This window comes from Cebidichthys violaceus, unplaced genomic scaffold (genome assembly GCF_023349555.1).
Source record: "Cebidichthys violaceus isolate CVI_PGR_0920_01 unplaced genomic scaffold, fCebVio1.0.p SCAF_20, whole genome shotgun sequence".
Lineage (NCBI taxonomy): Eukaryota > Metazoa > Chordata > Actinopteri > Perciformes > Stichaeidae > Cebidichthys > Cebidichthys violaceus.
The window spans coordinates 2929163-2946434 of NW_027176373.1; the positions used below are offsets into that span (position 1 = coordinate 2929163).

The window sequence follows — 17272 nt, forward strand, 5'->3', positions numbered from 1 at the left end:
ATATATATGTATATATATGTGTGTATATGTATATATAATGTGTGTATATGAATATATATGTGTGTATAATATCAATACTATATATAATATAGTGATAACTATATATAATATGTATTAGTATAATTGTATATATATGTAGTGTGTGTGTGTGTGTGTGTGAGTGTGTGTGTGTATATGTATATATGAATATATATATATATATATACATAATATAAATATATGACTAAATATATCAATGAGTGTGTGTGTGTGAGAGTGTGTGTGTGTGTGTGTGTGTGTAATGTATGTGTATGTATGTATATTTGTGTATGAATGTATAATGTATGTAAATATACATATATGTAAATATGTATATATATACATATGTATATATATATAGTATATATATGTTAATGTAATTATGTATGTCTAAAAAGTCAAAACACAGAATGTCAAGAAAACGTCATAAAAAGTCATTGTATAGTATGTTCAAAACAATTCATTACATTTTATGTCAAAAAAGTCATAGAAAGACCAAGTATAATATGTTGAAAAAAGTCATAAAAAGTCAAACACAGAATGTCAAGAAAACGTCATAAAACGTCATTGTATAGTATGTTCAAACAAATTTATTACATTTTATGTCAAAAAAGTCATAGAAAGACCAAGTATAATATGTTGAAAAAAAAGTCATAGTATAGTATGTCGAAAAAGTCAAAACACAGAATGTCAAGAAAATGTCATAAAATGTCATTGTATAGTATGTTCAAAACAATTCATTACATTTTATGTCAAAAAAGTCATAGAAAGACCAAGTATAAAAGTTGAAAAAAAAAGTCATAGTATAGTTTGTTGAAAAAATTCATGAAATTAAAAGCACTCAAGCCGTTATTGAACACTTACATTGCAACTACCTGGTGAGTTAAACCAGTTCATTTGCTAAATTTTGTAAAAGATATTTAATATAAAGAGTAAAATTAAGGTAAAAAAAGTTAATGTATACGATGTGAAAAAAAGTTATAAAAAGTAAAAACACAGAATGTCAAGAAAACGTTATAAAAAGTAATAGTAAAGTGTTTCCAAAACAATTAATTGTATTTCATCTAAAGAAAGTCATAGAAAGACCAAGTATAATATGTTGAAAAAAAGTCATGGTATAGTATGTCGAAAAAGTCATAAAAAGTAAAAAAAATAGAATGATTTTTTTTTTAATAAAAAGTCATTGTATAGTATGTTGAAAACAATTAATTGTACTACATCAAAAATAAGTCATAAAAAGTCAGAAAAAATGTTGACATAAAAGTCATAAAAAGTCCACACAGAATGTCAAGAAAATGTCATAAGTCATCTTATAGTATGTCCAAAACAATCTATTGCATTTTATGTCAAAGAAGTCATTAAATGACGAAGTATAAAATGTCGAAAAAAGTATATTTTGTTGAAAAAACGTCAGTATGTCGAAAAATTCATTAAAAGTAATGAATGTCGAAAAAATTATAATTTCTCCAGCTTCTCCATAATAATTTTCTACAGATTTTTAAAATCAGACACAGTATGACAGGTGTACTGAAAAATCAGAAACTTTTATTGACTTAAGGAAAAGGAGCTTCAATGTAATGAAAAATACAGAGTAAAAAAGTAAATAAAACTACAATACTGAAATGACACATAAACCCATATATTTGCCTTACACTGTACTGAACCGTCCTGCCTTTTGTCCTCATAAAATAATCCTCAACAATGCAATTTATTTTTCTTTCTAGTTGGTAGCATGCAATCTCTTTTGTATGAAACATGGGTGAAAGGTGGAATAACATTATAGCAACTAGAAGCAGTGTTACAGCTTGTAGCCTTGTCTGATTGTTTAGAGCCATGGATGTGCATTTTTTTTTTTCCAATGTTGCTTTTTCATTTAGTAAAGCCAACAGTTCATTTAAGTGACATTAAAAAAAAATAATTTCCATCTCTTGACAGAAAAAGAAACAAAAACAACACAACCCTCTGTATTACCTCCGACTAGCAAATCCCATTAACCAACCAACCATACTAATTCTTGGCTCTTTGTTCCTCTAATACCCTCATCAGTACAGTGTAAAATACCTGACAAATGGACCATCAAAGAAAAAGTGACAACAGCAAAGATATGCCTCTCATTTCTGTACAATAAAAAATTATTTGCTATACTGACCATGCTTGAGACCAGTCAAGCACTTATGTAAAACATTATATCTTTTACAATGGTCATACTTTGCCGTTATTTAAGCACCAAACTTCGGTTTAGAACAGACTGTACGTATACAATACTGTACGTCATTGCACAAATCACTGTAGATCATCAATTTCTTATTTCTTATTTCTTAGGTCAGACATCTGGTACCGATATGCAGAAGTGCTTTGCAAGTTACATTTCACACTTATCATTTTTGGGTGTAACATGATAATGTTAAAATACTTTGACAGAGAGCTTCTTTTCAACTTGTCAGTTTGGATGTTCCAGGCTCATCTTAACATTGGTGGATAATTGTTAGTATAAAAAAAAACATAGCTAATAAAATGTAAAACTAAGAAATAAAATGCACTGTGGCATTCTTCTCCTTCCTTCAGCATGTGCAAACCTTAAAAATGATCTCAAATGAAACGACAGAAAAAGTGCACAACATCAATTATGCAGTCAACGAAGAAAACCATTACAATAGCACAAAAACTAATATGCATGTCTCTCGTATAACAAACAACACTTTTACTTGGCACAGACATCTCTAGTAATTGCTAATAGCACTTAAACGCCCAGATGTAGTCATTGAACTCCCCCTGTGAGTTCATGTGCAGTCTTTGTCTACTGCTGGATTTGAACATCTCGTGTTTTTTCCTTGGATGTGGAGATGATTCCAACAAGGACTATATCTACAGTTGCTTACAGTACACATTAGGACTTTGCATATAATATAGAGGCACCGCATCAAAGAAGGCATGGGTGGAGATACAGTTATGGTTGTTCTAACGACCAGCTTAAGTTATGGAACGACTGACACAAGCTGCGACTAGCATATGGCAACGAAAGGAAAGCACTTTCTTAATGTTAAATTGAGATAAAAACAAAACAAAGAAACGTAAACATCACAATACCCAACAAGGTCTTGTGTTATTGCTGGTTCAGTTTAGGTAGAATATTCTTATCAAAATGCAACATAACAAAAATGTGTCACTATAAAAAAAAAGGTACCTTTAAATAAAAAATGCTAATTAGCTACAATGTAGTGATATTTTGTTCATTTAAACCATTAGTTTGTTTATTTTTTCATTTGGCGACAATTTTAGGAGCACATTCACACTAAGGCTTCTTGCTCAGGTAATTTGAGGGGATCCAGCTCTCAACTTCTTGTCCTACATTCTTACAGAACCACCAGCCGCTGCTGTTTTTTTCCATTACCTCAAACACCGTGCCCACTTTGAAGCTGGATGTTTGGTCATCCCCTTCAAAGTCCGCCACAGCCAAATACAGATCATCCTTACTGTGCTCCATGAGTAGAGGTGGAAGCTTGTCCTTGGGCGGGCAGGGCTTCAACTGGGGCTTGGGAGGAACTGGGACTTTATTCATTTTGGGATCTTCTTTCTCTTTGTTTGCAGGTGCCTGAACAAACCCTTTGGTTTAGGAGGAGGGGGTCTGCTGAGTTGGGTTGGTGGGCCCTTGGAAATGTCCAGGATATCTTTTAGAGCAGGTGGAGGTTTGAGCTCTGTCGGGCTGGATGGATCGGTCTTCTTTGGAGGAGGAGGTCTCCTTGGAGCCATGGTGGGGGGTCTTTGTGGGGGTTCTTTGTGGGGAGGCACTGCTGGTTTTGCAGGAGGTGATGAGCTCTCCTGGCTATGACCATTAATAGGTTTTGGGGGGAGTTTTGGCTCGTTGCAGTGCTTACCATTGTTTAGAGTAGGGATATGGATGGGGGGAGAGCTAGGGGGTGCACTGGGGTGGGAATTATTTACTGCTGCTGAGGTGTCATTCTGATGGTTCACCTCAGCTGACACAGAGCTTGGATCCGCAGGTTTTGGCGGCCTCAGCTTGCTTCTCAGGTTGGTGATGTCTAGTTTGTTCTCTGCCGGAGGATCTGGCTTGGCAGCTGGAACAGGTTTAGGACGGAGCACTGGCTTTGGCTTCATAAACACTGCTGGGCCAGCTGCTTCTGGTTTCTCCTCCTGCGCTTCTGATTTAGGTTTTGGTGGGTGTTTTGGTACGGGTTTCAGATTAAACTTCTTCACCTCTTTGGCAGAGATCTTGTGGCCACATTCAAGACCCATCTCATTCCGAAGGTGAAGAGCTTTGCTCTTATCGTCTTTCTTGGTCTCTGGTGGTTTGTCCTGTTTGAAGGGGGCTGCTTTGGGTGGAACCAGCGGCATGATGACCCCAGGAGCTGGGGGTTTTGGAGGTAAAGGTTTGGAATGATCAGCCCTTGGTTTCTCAGATACCTCCACTTCAAAGCTCTTATTAATGGACTCCCTTCGAGGTGGAAGAGCTGGTTTCTCCTCGACTGGAGGAGCTGCTGGAGCTGGAGGTAGAGGCCCAGTGATAGTGGGGGGCCCCTTGTTGGCACTGGACTTCCAATCTCTCAGCTTAGGCCGGGCACAGGAGTCAAGAGCTGGGTTTGGCTCATCTGGTAAAGGTTTGGACCAGCTGTCATCTGTCCCTGAAACATTTGAAGGTCCACCATCTTCCAGTCTCAGCTTCTCCATTTCATTGGGCAGAGGGGCAAGGAAATTAGGTCGCAGGGCATTACTGGTCTTCTTGTACTTGTCAATAAAAGTGGCGGGGGCCCATCCCTCTTTGTCATCCATTTGGATGTACCACCAACCACCATTGTTCTTCTCAATCACCTGGTAGGTAAAAAAGGAGTCATTTAATTAAACGTTAACACTGTAAAATGTAAGACAAAAATAAATGAAAAGACAAATTGTACAAAATCGTTATTCAAACCAAAATGTTTCACTAAAATCTTTATTTAAATACAACTACAGAAACTGCCTGACCCACCTCAACTTTGACTCCGGCTTGGAAGCTAATACCATCGGGGATGGTGGTCTGGAAGTCTGCAATGGTGTAGAACTCCTCTTCAACTTGAGGAGCAATCGGCGGCTTGGGTAGGTTTGTACCACGTGGCTGTGGAATGTGAGAGGGGCACATAACGGTTAACTCAATGAAAAACGTTTTTTATGAGAAAAACTAAGCAATTCTCCAATGCAACAGAAATCCACACTGTGTCATATAGATTTGAAGTGCATCTCTTACAATGGTAAGATCTCTGCGTGGAGGAGGTCTGTGTCTTAATCCCACTTCTGTGGAGGGATAAGACATTAATTTATCAATTTTCTTGTACAACTCAACAAAATATAGGAAAAACAAAAGACAGTTTATTGTATTTGAAATTCACTTCCTACTTTTGTTGTCAGAAAAAAAGGAGAGTCTGTTTTCTTTTTGGCTGTTGTCTCGGTTCTCTTTGGCTGCATTGTTTTGCTGGTTCTGTTTAGATAACCCATCTAGATCATTGGAACTGGCATGAGCAGCAGCACCTGCGGACTGCTTCTGACCTTGGATATCAGTCTTCTTCAGGTAGGAGGCTGGGGCCCAGCCCTCAAGGCCCTGGTACCTGAGTGGAGGAGAGATGTACAATCACTGGCTTCAGACGAGAACACTACCTGTAAAGTCTACTCAGTCTGTACCATGAAATCCGTCAGTTAAGTATTTATTTTCCTCATTAGTAACTAAGATATGATGTTTTTAAGCACAGTTACGTGTCTCTTTAGTGAATACAGATTTTTTTTCTTGTTTCCGATATTTATTTTTCCACAGTTAATGTCATTGATTGTATTACCTGATCTTCCACCATCCCTCCAGGTTCTTCTGAATCACCTCTACAATCATGCCTCTCTCGAGGTCGATCTCATCCTGGTCCCTGGCCGAGTATGGGTAAATCACTGAATACTTCTCTTCTGGAGTCATATAAAGAAAATGTTGTTAGAGAAAAGAACATAATAAAAAAAAAAAAAAAAAATTGTGGTACAAATGAATCTGAATGTAGAGTAATGGCATTGGAGACAAAAACACACGGTGGCACACTTGGATTACAAGAGCTTGAAGCGTTTCAAACTGTGACTTTGTAAAGTGTGTGTGTGTCATTTAAACTTGTTACGGTATGCAGTGAAAAGGTCTTAAAATTCCTTTCTCCATCATAACACTCCCCTTATGTAATTTAGGATGACATACTAGAATTGGTACAGAAGTGCATCGGCTTCACATTAGCTAACTGATTTAAATGAGGCAAGGCTCGGCAGCATCTTGTGGAGTGAGAAGGTGTAAGTCACAGAAGTGTGCAACACACAAACAAACATGTTGACCACAAACAGAACACACGTGTTATTCTGCTAGAAATACAGTCATTTCTACTATTCTTAATATTTGTACTATTATTACATATTATAGATTTTCTATTTAATAATATGGATCTATCAAGTGTTTAATGCTGGTTAAATAAAATGCTACATAATTCTTAATATGTTTTTATTTTATTTATTTGTATTAGACATTAATCTACCATCCCCGTTGTATGCAAGGATTTACTATACATGCTTGGATCTGTCATGCAACAAACATTTCATGCAAACACATGGACAAACAAACATGCATACAGTTGTGTATGCGCACCTGCACACACACACACACACACACACACACACACACACACACACACACACACACACACACACACACACACACACACACACACACACACACACATTGAGAAAAGAAAGAGAAGAAAGGCATGCGCTCCACCTTGCCCAAAGCCTGTGCTGAATAGATCCCCTAAAGTTCTTCGACGACCCAAGTGCCTTGGCAGTGACCAGAATCTCCGAGGCACTGACATCCCAGCACAGTCAGTGAGGAAAATAGGAAGTGAACATTACATATTCCATCTGGAGGATGTTTTCATCTTAAATGAAAGGCAGAATTGGTGGGCTTATCAGAAATCAGAGCTCTACTTGATGCCGTTTAGACAATAAAATCCCTCTAAATTCGTGCACATTTTCTGTTTTATTATTATTGTTATTTTTAAATAATAGTGTTACAGGTTCCACCCATGCTAGATTGACTATTTATTTCCCTTTGGATCTTCATCCCAGTTTCAAAACCTATGCTTGTGATACTACTGTAGCATGCTACGGCCACAGAACGTAGCTTTATTTATAAGTTACTCTTTAAAAAGTAGGACCATATAGTTCACCGTTAATTAGGTTCTGTGGGATGATGTTGGCCCACTTCATTGTCTTGGGACTATGTAATTAAATCTCTGTCATTACTGGAAGATTTGCTGCCTAGTGTAGGAACAACTTGACCATATTTTAGTATCTACTTACACAATTGCTAATTTACTTGCTTCATGTCAGTGGAATTGGATGCTAAATATGAGTGACTCTCTAATTCCAGGGCTCTGCGGATCGAACCTGCCCAACGAAGACCAGGAAGCCAGCTCACTGTCAACTTTCAAACCATATAGTTCTAAGGCTTGCCAAGACTTGAGATATGGTCTGTAATTTGCATATTGGCTGGCTACCCGTCTTTGCTTAGTAGGGCTCCTACCATGTGCTGTACTGTGTCATTACAGTATCGTTCTTTTAACGTCTTCATTTTATGGAATCTCACTAGTATTTATGCCAGTGAGAGCTATTCATTTTATTTGTTTAAACTTTTGACCAAGTTTTACTTGTTATTGTATTTCTTACATACTGTATATTATGTGTATTAATCTACAGTCTATAGTATTAATGGTCTATGTCAGTCTATGAATATAACGCACACTGAAACACCCGCACCTGTTGTCCACACACTGGCAGTGTCTCTCCATCATCAAAGAGCAACTCACCAGAAAAGAAGCAATTTTGTCACATTTGATCCCTCGATCTGCAAATCATACAAATTTGACTACTTCTTCCATTGATTTTGAATGTCTGGCTACAGGGGTCAAATGGTGCATGCCAAATGACATGACACTATGTGTAATGTGTGTAGCACTTCAAAATGTTTTGTGCTTTTGCCTTTCTGTCAGCTTATTGTCAACATTGCATAAAAGTAGAGTTTAACGCTCACTATTCAAATAGTAAGACATAACGTACACATACAGTTGGTTTGAGAGTAAATGCTATATGGCCTCTTTACATCTTATAATAATAACAATAGCACCCAGGTGGACATTTTTTTTGTACCTTCTTCCCCTGGAAGAGAGAAGTCATCAGGGTCATCCTGAGCCTCAAGGCAGGTGGCAGGGACCCAGCCCTGGGCATCGTCTGAGCTAACAAACCACCACCCTAAATGAGAAGAATGTTTCCATTAAAATCCACTTTACAGAAAATCAGCAAAAGTAAATCAAATGAAAATGGATGCACAATTCCATCCACTACTTTTGTGCAAATATTAGGAGTTGGGCGCATCGAGATAAACACGTAGTGGCTCTGATTCTCCAGTCAGGTGCCATTAAACCATTGCAGAAGAAGAGGCGCAACTGGATGAAGTAATTAATTAAACACCAGTCAAACCTCAAACAATGGAGAAGTATGAGGAAAAACATGATGGAATTATGGTATTTTACAGATGAGGGGATTGTAACATACATTCTGAATTAATACATGAAATTAACATACATTTCAGATATAAGTAAGTTACGATTTCCTCATCAGTCCACACCATTGAATTTAGCATCTTGGTTAAAGGCACCTCAAGTGTCAACTGAAGCAACCAATGTTTCCACTATGCAAAATATACAATGAGAAAATGAAAGAGTACACCGGATGCTGTATAGAACTTACCAGATTCATTTTTCTCAATGACCTCCACCACCTGACCCACATGCAGGCTGACCTCGGAGCTCTCCTGCTTCTCATAGTCTGTTACTGCCACATACTGGTCGAGGAAGAGAGGGTCGGCTGAGGTGGAATCTCCTATTAAGGGGAACGAATCAGACACAAGCTCATTTAGCTCTTTTGTCCTAACTGCTCCTTTGTTAGGCAGACTAAGGATAAAATCTCAATAATTTAAAAAGCCTCTACTCATTACCAGCTGCTTTTCAGTGAGGATCTTCGGTAACATTTGTTAATGGGATTATTAAATGAATGTCCATGAACATGGAATCATTCATAAGATTGCATCTGTCTGGCTTTGAGATATTGACCTTTAAAATGGCTTGGATCTCACTGAAATATGACATTTTAAAATGTCAGATTTTATACTCACTTAAAGGAAAAGCCAATTTAATGACGGTCTCTACAAAACAGCCAAAATGGATTTAATAACAGAACAAGTCATTTTTGCCAAGAATAAATTCCAAGGGCAAAATTTTACCAAAAACTTGTTTTAGGTGAGAGGCTTATCTAGAGTATGGAGATTCACCCAGACATGAAGCAGAGGAGGGAGCGGATGTGATTGGAGAGTTGGTGTGAGGGAAACTGAGAGAGGAGTAACAGGAGATTTGGAGTGAAAGGTAAGAATTTAGTGTAGAGGGTAACGTCAATCATCAACATGGCCGTGACTTCCACACAGAAACAAACGAGCACCACTAAGACACCGCCACCAATGTTAGCACTGAGGAATCCTGAGAAACATCTATGTTAACACTTGAGGGCTCACAATAAAACCAGCAGCACTAATTTATATCACTATGGCTCATTTCTCTTGATTTGTGTACTTTAAATCTGTATACATTTCTAGACAAAACCCTGATGGATGAATTAACTTGATATGTAAAACAACAACAAAATAGCTTTTGGTTGATACATAGCATGTTGTAATTTTTACAATCTTTGAAATCAAGTGCAGGAATGGTGAAGGGACATTAAAATCCGCCTCAGTATGCAGATCACTGAAGATGTTGATTGGACACATTTCAAACAAATGTGTTCATAACACACTGGCAGATGGGAAACGTTTAAAATCTGAAAAGTATGGATGTGGTCAAATTGTAATTGTATGGTTCATAAAACAGCTTTAAATATCACAACTTGTCTTTACATAAGTCTTAAGAACTGGAATCAACACTGATATCAGGTTGAGTTTAATCTTAAGAAAAGAACCACAGATAACTCAAATATGAGCAAAATACTTTGGGCATATGAACTAACAAATTGGATGAAAAAATATGTCATATATATAAAAATCAATTCATGACAACAACAAATCGGTACACAAGTTTACCACGGCCAGTCTTCACTTGGAAGATCGGCGGGACTGATCAAATGACCCAAGTGACTCAAGTTAACTTTTAAATTAATAATTAATAATAGGACTTTCCTAATACACAAAAGGCTCTTTGGTTTCCACTATGTACATCTAACTCAACCAGTGACAACGCTGCTATAGTGCTCTGCACTGAAGAAGTATTTACATAACCTCGATCTCCATGACTTTGCCTGATGCTGAATTGCAATGCGTTACGTCAACTCCCTCTCATGTAGGCGCACAACTAAAATTATCTTCAGTGTTTTCTTCTGCGTTTCTGACTTAACATACTTAAATACAACTAAGAAATGAGCCAAACAGGAAGATGATGAAGAAGATCACCAATATAGTGTGGTTCCTTTACTGAACCAATGCAAGCCCCAAGCCCTCAATAGAGCCACATCCCACCTGCCCAGGCCAGGGGAGGAGGGGGGGGGGGGAGAGGGATTAGGCCACTAGCAACCCGCTGGGTAACACACACAGCACGACCAAGGGTTTACTACCTCGCTTTAGGAAAGTAGTCGCTCTCTCCACAACCCCTAATGGAAAGGAAAACAACTTAAGAATATTAGATGAATGGAGAGAGTAGAGAGAGAGAGAGAGAGAGAGAGAGAGAGAGAGAGAGAGAGAGAGAGAGAGAGAGAGTATGAAAAGAAACGGTGAAACGATGGTAAATATGGTTTCTGGAATTAGGTAACTTCCAGGAAAACATCCAAGTCATTTGAGTAAAGACAGAATATGTGTCTTTGTTATGAAACAAGAACATTTGGGGTGGTGGAGTCAATTGATTTTTTTACCTGTGCAAAAATCTGTGACCACTAGATGGAGACAATGTCATATTATTTACTACAAATGAATTGTAGAACGCTTGTAATGAAAAGAAGTCATACAAATTGCTGTCTCATAAGAGCAGTAAACCTACAAAGTACCTGATTGTTCAAAGACAAAATAACACACCATAGCCAACACCACCTAACCCTATTTAATTTCAAATACACAAATAAAGCAGTGTCTTACCTGATTTCTTCTTTCCAATGGGTTCTCTGTTAACGAGAGGAAATCATCACGTTATACCAGGAAATATCAGTTTGCAGAGCTATGGAGATATTCCTGACATACAATTAATATAATCATCATGCATACTAATTCACTTCACGAAATGCAGAACAACACTTACACTGATTACCCCTGCAAAGATTGAACTATAATTTCTAGCATTATTGTTCCTGTAAATATACTACAGACACAAAAAGGATCTGCCTCTCTGCCTCTTTCTCCCATGCAGGTCCATGTGAATAACACGCCTCTATAGCTGATCTCTGAAATTAAATCTGATGTTAAATTCAATAATCTGGTTTGTCTGGTTTAGACATTAGCCAGATAAATAAGCCACCACTCCACAGCAGCAGTCAGGAGCTGATTCAATGTCCAGATGTCAATGGTGGCCAATGCTTAGCATTTCACCCTCTTGCTCACACACTCTCTCAAACTCTTTGTTATCTAAATATTACTCTCCTCCTTAATGGCCTTCCATCGCCTTCCTTTTTCCATCTCACATCTTCCATGTCTACTTAACTCACTCCTTCATCTTCCTACAGCCTGTTCCTTTTTCCCTGCATCAACAGGAATGCTTTCAGCCACAAAAAGCATTGTTCGATCGGCAGAGCTGTTAATTGCAGAAGCTTAAGTCTCAATAAATCTATACCCATAAGCGTGCCCATTAATGTACTATAAAAAGAAATCCCTGGTCGGATCAACAAAGGCAGTACCAATGATCTGGTTCTGAACAGAGGCGATACCGGGGTCATGTTACGCACCAGACGAAGCCACTGACCTGGATCCTTGGCCTAATATGATTATTTTACTGTAACTAGTTTAGAGTATTAAATCAAATCTCACCCTCATAGATGTTCATGTAACTCTGAGGCTGGTTATGAAAAGAAAAAAAGAAAGGAAAAAAAAAAAAGCATGGGGCCAACTTCAATTTCAAATTTCTCGGGAACACTCACAGACAACCCTGGTTGAGTCATATGGCGGCCACATGATGAATGGGAGAACAAATAAGAACTACAGGGGAGTCGTGAGCACACACTTCACAGGTTCTGTTACAGAAAAGAGGGGATGTGACATATTTCCAACCTCCTACTACAGGAGAGTATGTGGACATATTCACTCTGGGTTCTGATTCTACGCCTGGAGCCAAACCTTGCAGTAAACATGTGTTTACCACAAGGACACATACAATATCGATTTGAACGGTAAATCACACCCCTCCTGTCATAATCCCTTTCCCTTTTCTCTCACTCCTCCTTGCCTCACCTCAACCTGTCCTTTCATCTCCTTCTGTCCTTGTTGTATATTATGCTCTCCATTTTTTTCTTCCCTTATGTTCTCCTCTACTTTCCCTTTACTTGCACCATCCTTGTTACAGCACTTCCTCTCTTCAACAGACTCCATCCCCTTCTCCCCCCATCTAATTTGGTTCTCTGACCCTCTATGTCCTCTTTACGTTTAAGCTCTCCTCTTCAGCTTCTCCTCCCTTTTCCTCTCCTCTTAGTTAGCTGCTCTTAAGGAGAAAGTCTAAGATGCTCCTCTTAGTGCAGTAGATTTATAGGCCATGATCAATCTTCTCCAACATTGGCTGCTGTGTCTGTACACCAGCCCTGTTGTCAGTCAGCCAAACAACAGGCTGCACTAGCAGAAAGCAGTAATCCAATTTCAATAAAGACAAACCAAGGTCTTCCCTATATTCATACGCCTCAAGCAAATGCTCCCCCTCTGTCCTACCTCTCCCAACACATGCTTGGGGTTTTGTTTGTCCTTTGCAACCTAGACAGCTAGAGAGTTCTTCTTGGCTGTGCAAACTGACTAGATGTGTTTTATAATGAGTGGTGGAAGAAGAGGTCAGATACTTTACTGAAGTATTAGTAGCAAGAAATAAAGAAAGAAGAGATTTACATATGGTTATAGTTTTCACACGTCGGGATAAGAGAAACATCTCTGAGTGACATCCACACAATTACGATGTTATCATCACACGCCTGAGCAATACAGCGAACTCAGTAAACCACCTGACTGCAGCAGACCACACACTTCAAAAGTGGCATGAAATCCATCCACATTACAGATGACAACATGGCAGGCTGGTGCAAGCACCCGTCTCGTATTCAATCCCCATAACAAGCAACCCGTCCTGTTAACTGTCCTTGAGCAAGAACCCCCAGCTGCTCACTCAGTGTAAGTACACTCCTGATAGACATTACCTAATTACCAAGAATATTAATGGCAATATTGTGCTGCTTTCCACAAGATGTGTTGACAATTACATTTCATAATGTTATTTGCTTTGCTTTACAAGATTAAAAGATTCAAAATAACATGTAAAGCCACAATGTGTAGAATTTAAAGATTCTCGCTGTAGTATCAAAACACTTTGGCGGACGAATAACACACACACACACACACACACACACACACACACACACACCTATAGGTGCACAGTGAATGAAGAGCTGAAATGAACACGCACTTCATCAATTGTCACAGGGAGTGTTTCCCTTATATACAACAAAAAAATTGATACATTTTAAAAGTTGTTACGTATCAAAAACCATCTACACACAGTGGTGTTTCTGTCAAATGCACCAGGAGCTGCAGCATAAATAATGAATCTATAAATCTACATTTTGCAATTTAACTAAATGTCAAAGTGACTGTGGGGGACCCTTGGTATATGAAAAAGATACACTCACACCTGGACTAGACCGGTGCACAACTGTGGTTGCTTAAAGCCACTACAAAAACTGAAGAGTATGTGTTTTTGGGTATGGAGTGTATCCATGCTGCCAAACGAATAAATGATGTTATTTGAAAATGGCAGCGTGCATACTGAAGTCGCTAGACTTTTGAATGTGGTATTGTTCACTGTTGTTCCACAATGCAACATTAAGTGGATACTTGATGCAACAGCTCAAATGACACCTAAAAAACCCCCATTAAATTAAGTAACACTTAAAAACAATTTGCTAGTAGTAGTAGTACAACATGCTGAAGTACTTTTAATTCTCCTATAGTAACAGGGTATTGGTGCACACTAATGTTATGTTCAAATTATCAGTGCAGTGTAGTATTATAGTGCAAAGTTTTGGACACAGTGATAGTCTCTCACTTCAACGACTCAAATTTTGCAACCAAGTTTTACAAATTGAAAACCCCGTTCTCTTTACATGCTACCTTACTGCTGGCCAGACATGCACTCCCGCCATATATCACAGGACTTACCAACTCAATTTCCTGCTGACTGAGGCAACTTCGCCTCAACTCAATGCCCTGGTGCCACACCTCAGTACGCGATGACAGACCGGTTAAAACTAATAACTCAGCTGACACATGCTGGTGTAAAAAACATCTCCTGGGTCAAAATGTGAGCCCCACATTATGGTCTCTATTAAACCAGCCACCCGTAACCTCCACTGCCCTGAAGGTGCTGGTGACCTTACTAACAACACATTTGTAACTGTGGCTCCCGCGTGAAGTTATGTGCTTGTCGACACACACTCTTTGTGTGTGTTGGACCCTGGCATTCATTGCTCAGTGATGTCTTAGTTTTGGCACATAGTGACCGTCAGCGCTAGATATGACGCCAATGTGTTGAGTGAGATTTAAAAGAGTCAACAGAGCAGGTCTACATGTCTTCAGAGCAACTGTGCAGCCTCAGCTGTCTGGAGCCTGGTGGCTGAACTGAACTGCAGGGACATGCTTAAATGCTAACTCAGCATTTAAAAAGGGACCCGTTAAGTGTGTTTCTGCTTGAATAACCCTTCAGGAACTCATGCAACAGGATGACATCATATCCATTAGAGGGTGTAATGAATGCTCATTACCGGCAGACTGGGGGTAAATGTTTGGCAGGACGTGACATGACATGACATCAGTCAGTGGAACAATGATGGGTGTTTTCCATTGTATGTGAGCCTGTGTCTATGTGTGTGCCCACGTGCTGTACTTACTCCTTGGGTGGGTTGAGGTCCTCAGGTCTGGTCTCAAAAAACACTCGGACTTCCTCGCACTGGGAGATGTAGACCGGCAGCTGAATGAGGGCCTGCGGGCACAAAAGATAGCGAGAAACTTAGGTAATCACATAAACTGTGTAAAATCACTTCGGTACACACAAAAGTTGACCAGAGGTTATACAGTATATAGTGTTCATTGGGTTCATTTGTCAAAAGTTTTTTTAAACAAATCTTCCTTTACAGAAATGGAAGTTATAGTGATTGTGTTTCCATAACTTCACAGGGAGATAGTGATTTGGCAATATTAATCTGACTCCCTTCAAATGTTTTATTTTTGAATATGTTAATTAAAATTAAGATTAAAACATTTTCTCTAACTAGAATAACACATTTATTGGATTGTGCAGCCTGGGAAGACATATGTGCCGTCATATAGGTTCCTCATTTTGTTAGTGTCCCCACTGATGTTCAATTTTAAAATGAAGAGTAAAAAGATTTCAGAATAAAAGCGCACCAATTATAAGTTAAACAGTGTTTTTCCAATCACAGCAGCAGTTTTTTCTCTGGTTCTCAGTTCATTGATCTGTCTCAACTACCTTCCTCCCTCATCTTACATGTATGCCTCTGTGGAGGATCACAAGCAGCAAGACAGATAAGCCCCGACAACAAGGCTGGAAATGAAAGACAAACAGCCACATTCGGTTTTCTCTTTATTGGTGAGATCTCTCTCTTGCACGCACGCCTGGTCATGGTATCGCAGCGTCTCGGTTTCTGGCCCTTTCTTTCTTTCTTCCCTCCTGAGTCTGTGTTTTATCTGGTTCTCCTACTCTTTCACTCTCTTTCAACCAAACCACTAAAGGGCAGCAGTGCAGCAGATAATCACCTCAACGGCTTGATGCCCCAAACCAGAAGACAGAATAACTGCCGCCAACAACCCCATGGTGACTCTCTCTCTCTCTCTCTTCCAGCAGGAAGCTAAGCCACTCCTTCTCTTCTTGCTGGCAGGCAAAGCTCAATGCTATCCATCAAGCTTCCTCTTCTGGCCTATACCTCTGATTTTAATACTCCTAAGTGTTTCAGTTCTGTCCTTTAAGGGAGCAGAGTCTTTGTCTACCTCTCGTTCTCTCTGACACACACTGATATAACGTCAAGGCTGACAGATATGGAATGGAAGCCAAAGAACCAACCAAGGTGCCCTTGTCCCATGTGCCACATTTGCCTTGTCATACTTATGACCACACATCCAAGCCAGCAGCTTGTGTTGAAGGAAAGGAGTGGGACGACTGCCATGGACCAAGTATAACTAATGTTTTCCATTAGCCCCAAAGTCATACGGAGTGTGCTCACATGTTTGTTGATTAAATGGTATATATATAATTTTGCTACATTATTATGCAACAACATGACCCCAACATCTCCCTTACAGTAGCTTCATTCATATCTTGTATCTTGAGACTCTGAAGCCAAGTAGCAGATTTAAGAGTCGTGCAGCCCACAACGCTGCACTGTGCCTGAGGTGAAAGTGCATCCTGGACCGGCAATCCTCTCCTTGGATTTATTCCTCTCCCTGTGTTAGCCTGTGGCCCGGCCGCTCATTACAATTCTCCCCAGGGAGGAGACGGGAGGGAGGCACGGGGTACATTACAGCAAATGGACTTTATGGGTGTTCTTTACAGCAGGCAGCATTAAGGTAATTGTGTGTGTGTGTGTGTGTGTGTGTGTGTGTGTGTGTGTGTGTGTGTGTGTGTGTGTGTGTGTGTGTGTGTGTGTGTGTGTGTGTGTGTTTTTCCTCCAAGGAAAAATAGGTAATGGAAATGAGAGATCTACTTTTGCACTCCGATGAGGTACAGTACATTGTGACTGTATGTAGAGACATAAAGCAAATGGGGATCCTCGGTCTTGACAAACATCACCGACAATGGAGGCATATAAATGTAAAATGAAAATGGCTGTTTGTGAAAAATGTAAAGTTTTGAGCAGTTTCTTTGCATAAGAAAGGCAAATGAAGGATAGTGGAAATTGCTTTATG

General features: G+C 39.2%; 1 protein-coding gene across 1 annotated transcript in view; it reads right to left on the reverse strand.

The window, feature by feature from the left end:
- Positions 1 to 1543: 1543 nt before the first annotated feature.
- Positions 1544 to 17272, reverse strand: part of sh3pxd2b (SH3 and PX domains 2B) — a 36948-nt gene continuing 21219 nt past the window's right edge. Inside the window, 12 exon segments of the mRNA XM_068715685.1 lie at positions 1544 to 3624; positions 3627 to 4845; positions 5003 to 5128; positions 5258 to 5304; positions 5407 to 5615; positions 5841 to 5958; positions 6800 to 6883; positions 8227 to 8328; positions 8827 to 8958; positions 10735 to 10770; positions 11249 to 11274; positions 15241 to 15332. Of these exon segments, the coding sequence (XP_068571786.1) occupies positions 3311 to 3624; positions 3627 to 4845; positions 5003 to 5128; positions 5258 to 5304; positions 5407 to 5615; positions 5841 to 5958; positions 6800 to 6883; positions 8227 to 8328; positions 8827 to 8958; positions 10735 to 10770; positions 11249 to 11274; positions 15241 to 15332 (2505 nt within the window). The 3' untranslated portion in view covers positions 1544 to 3310.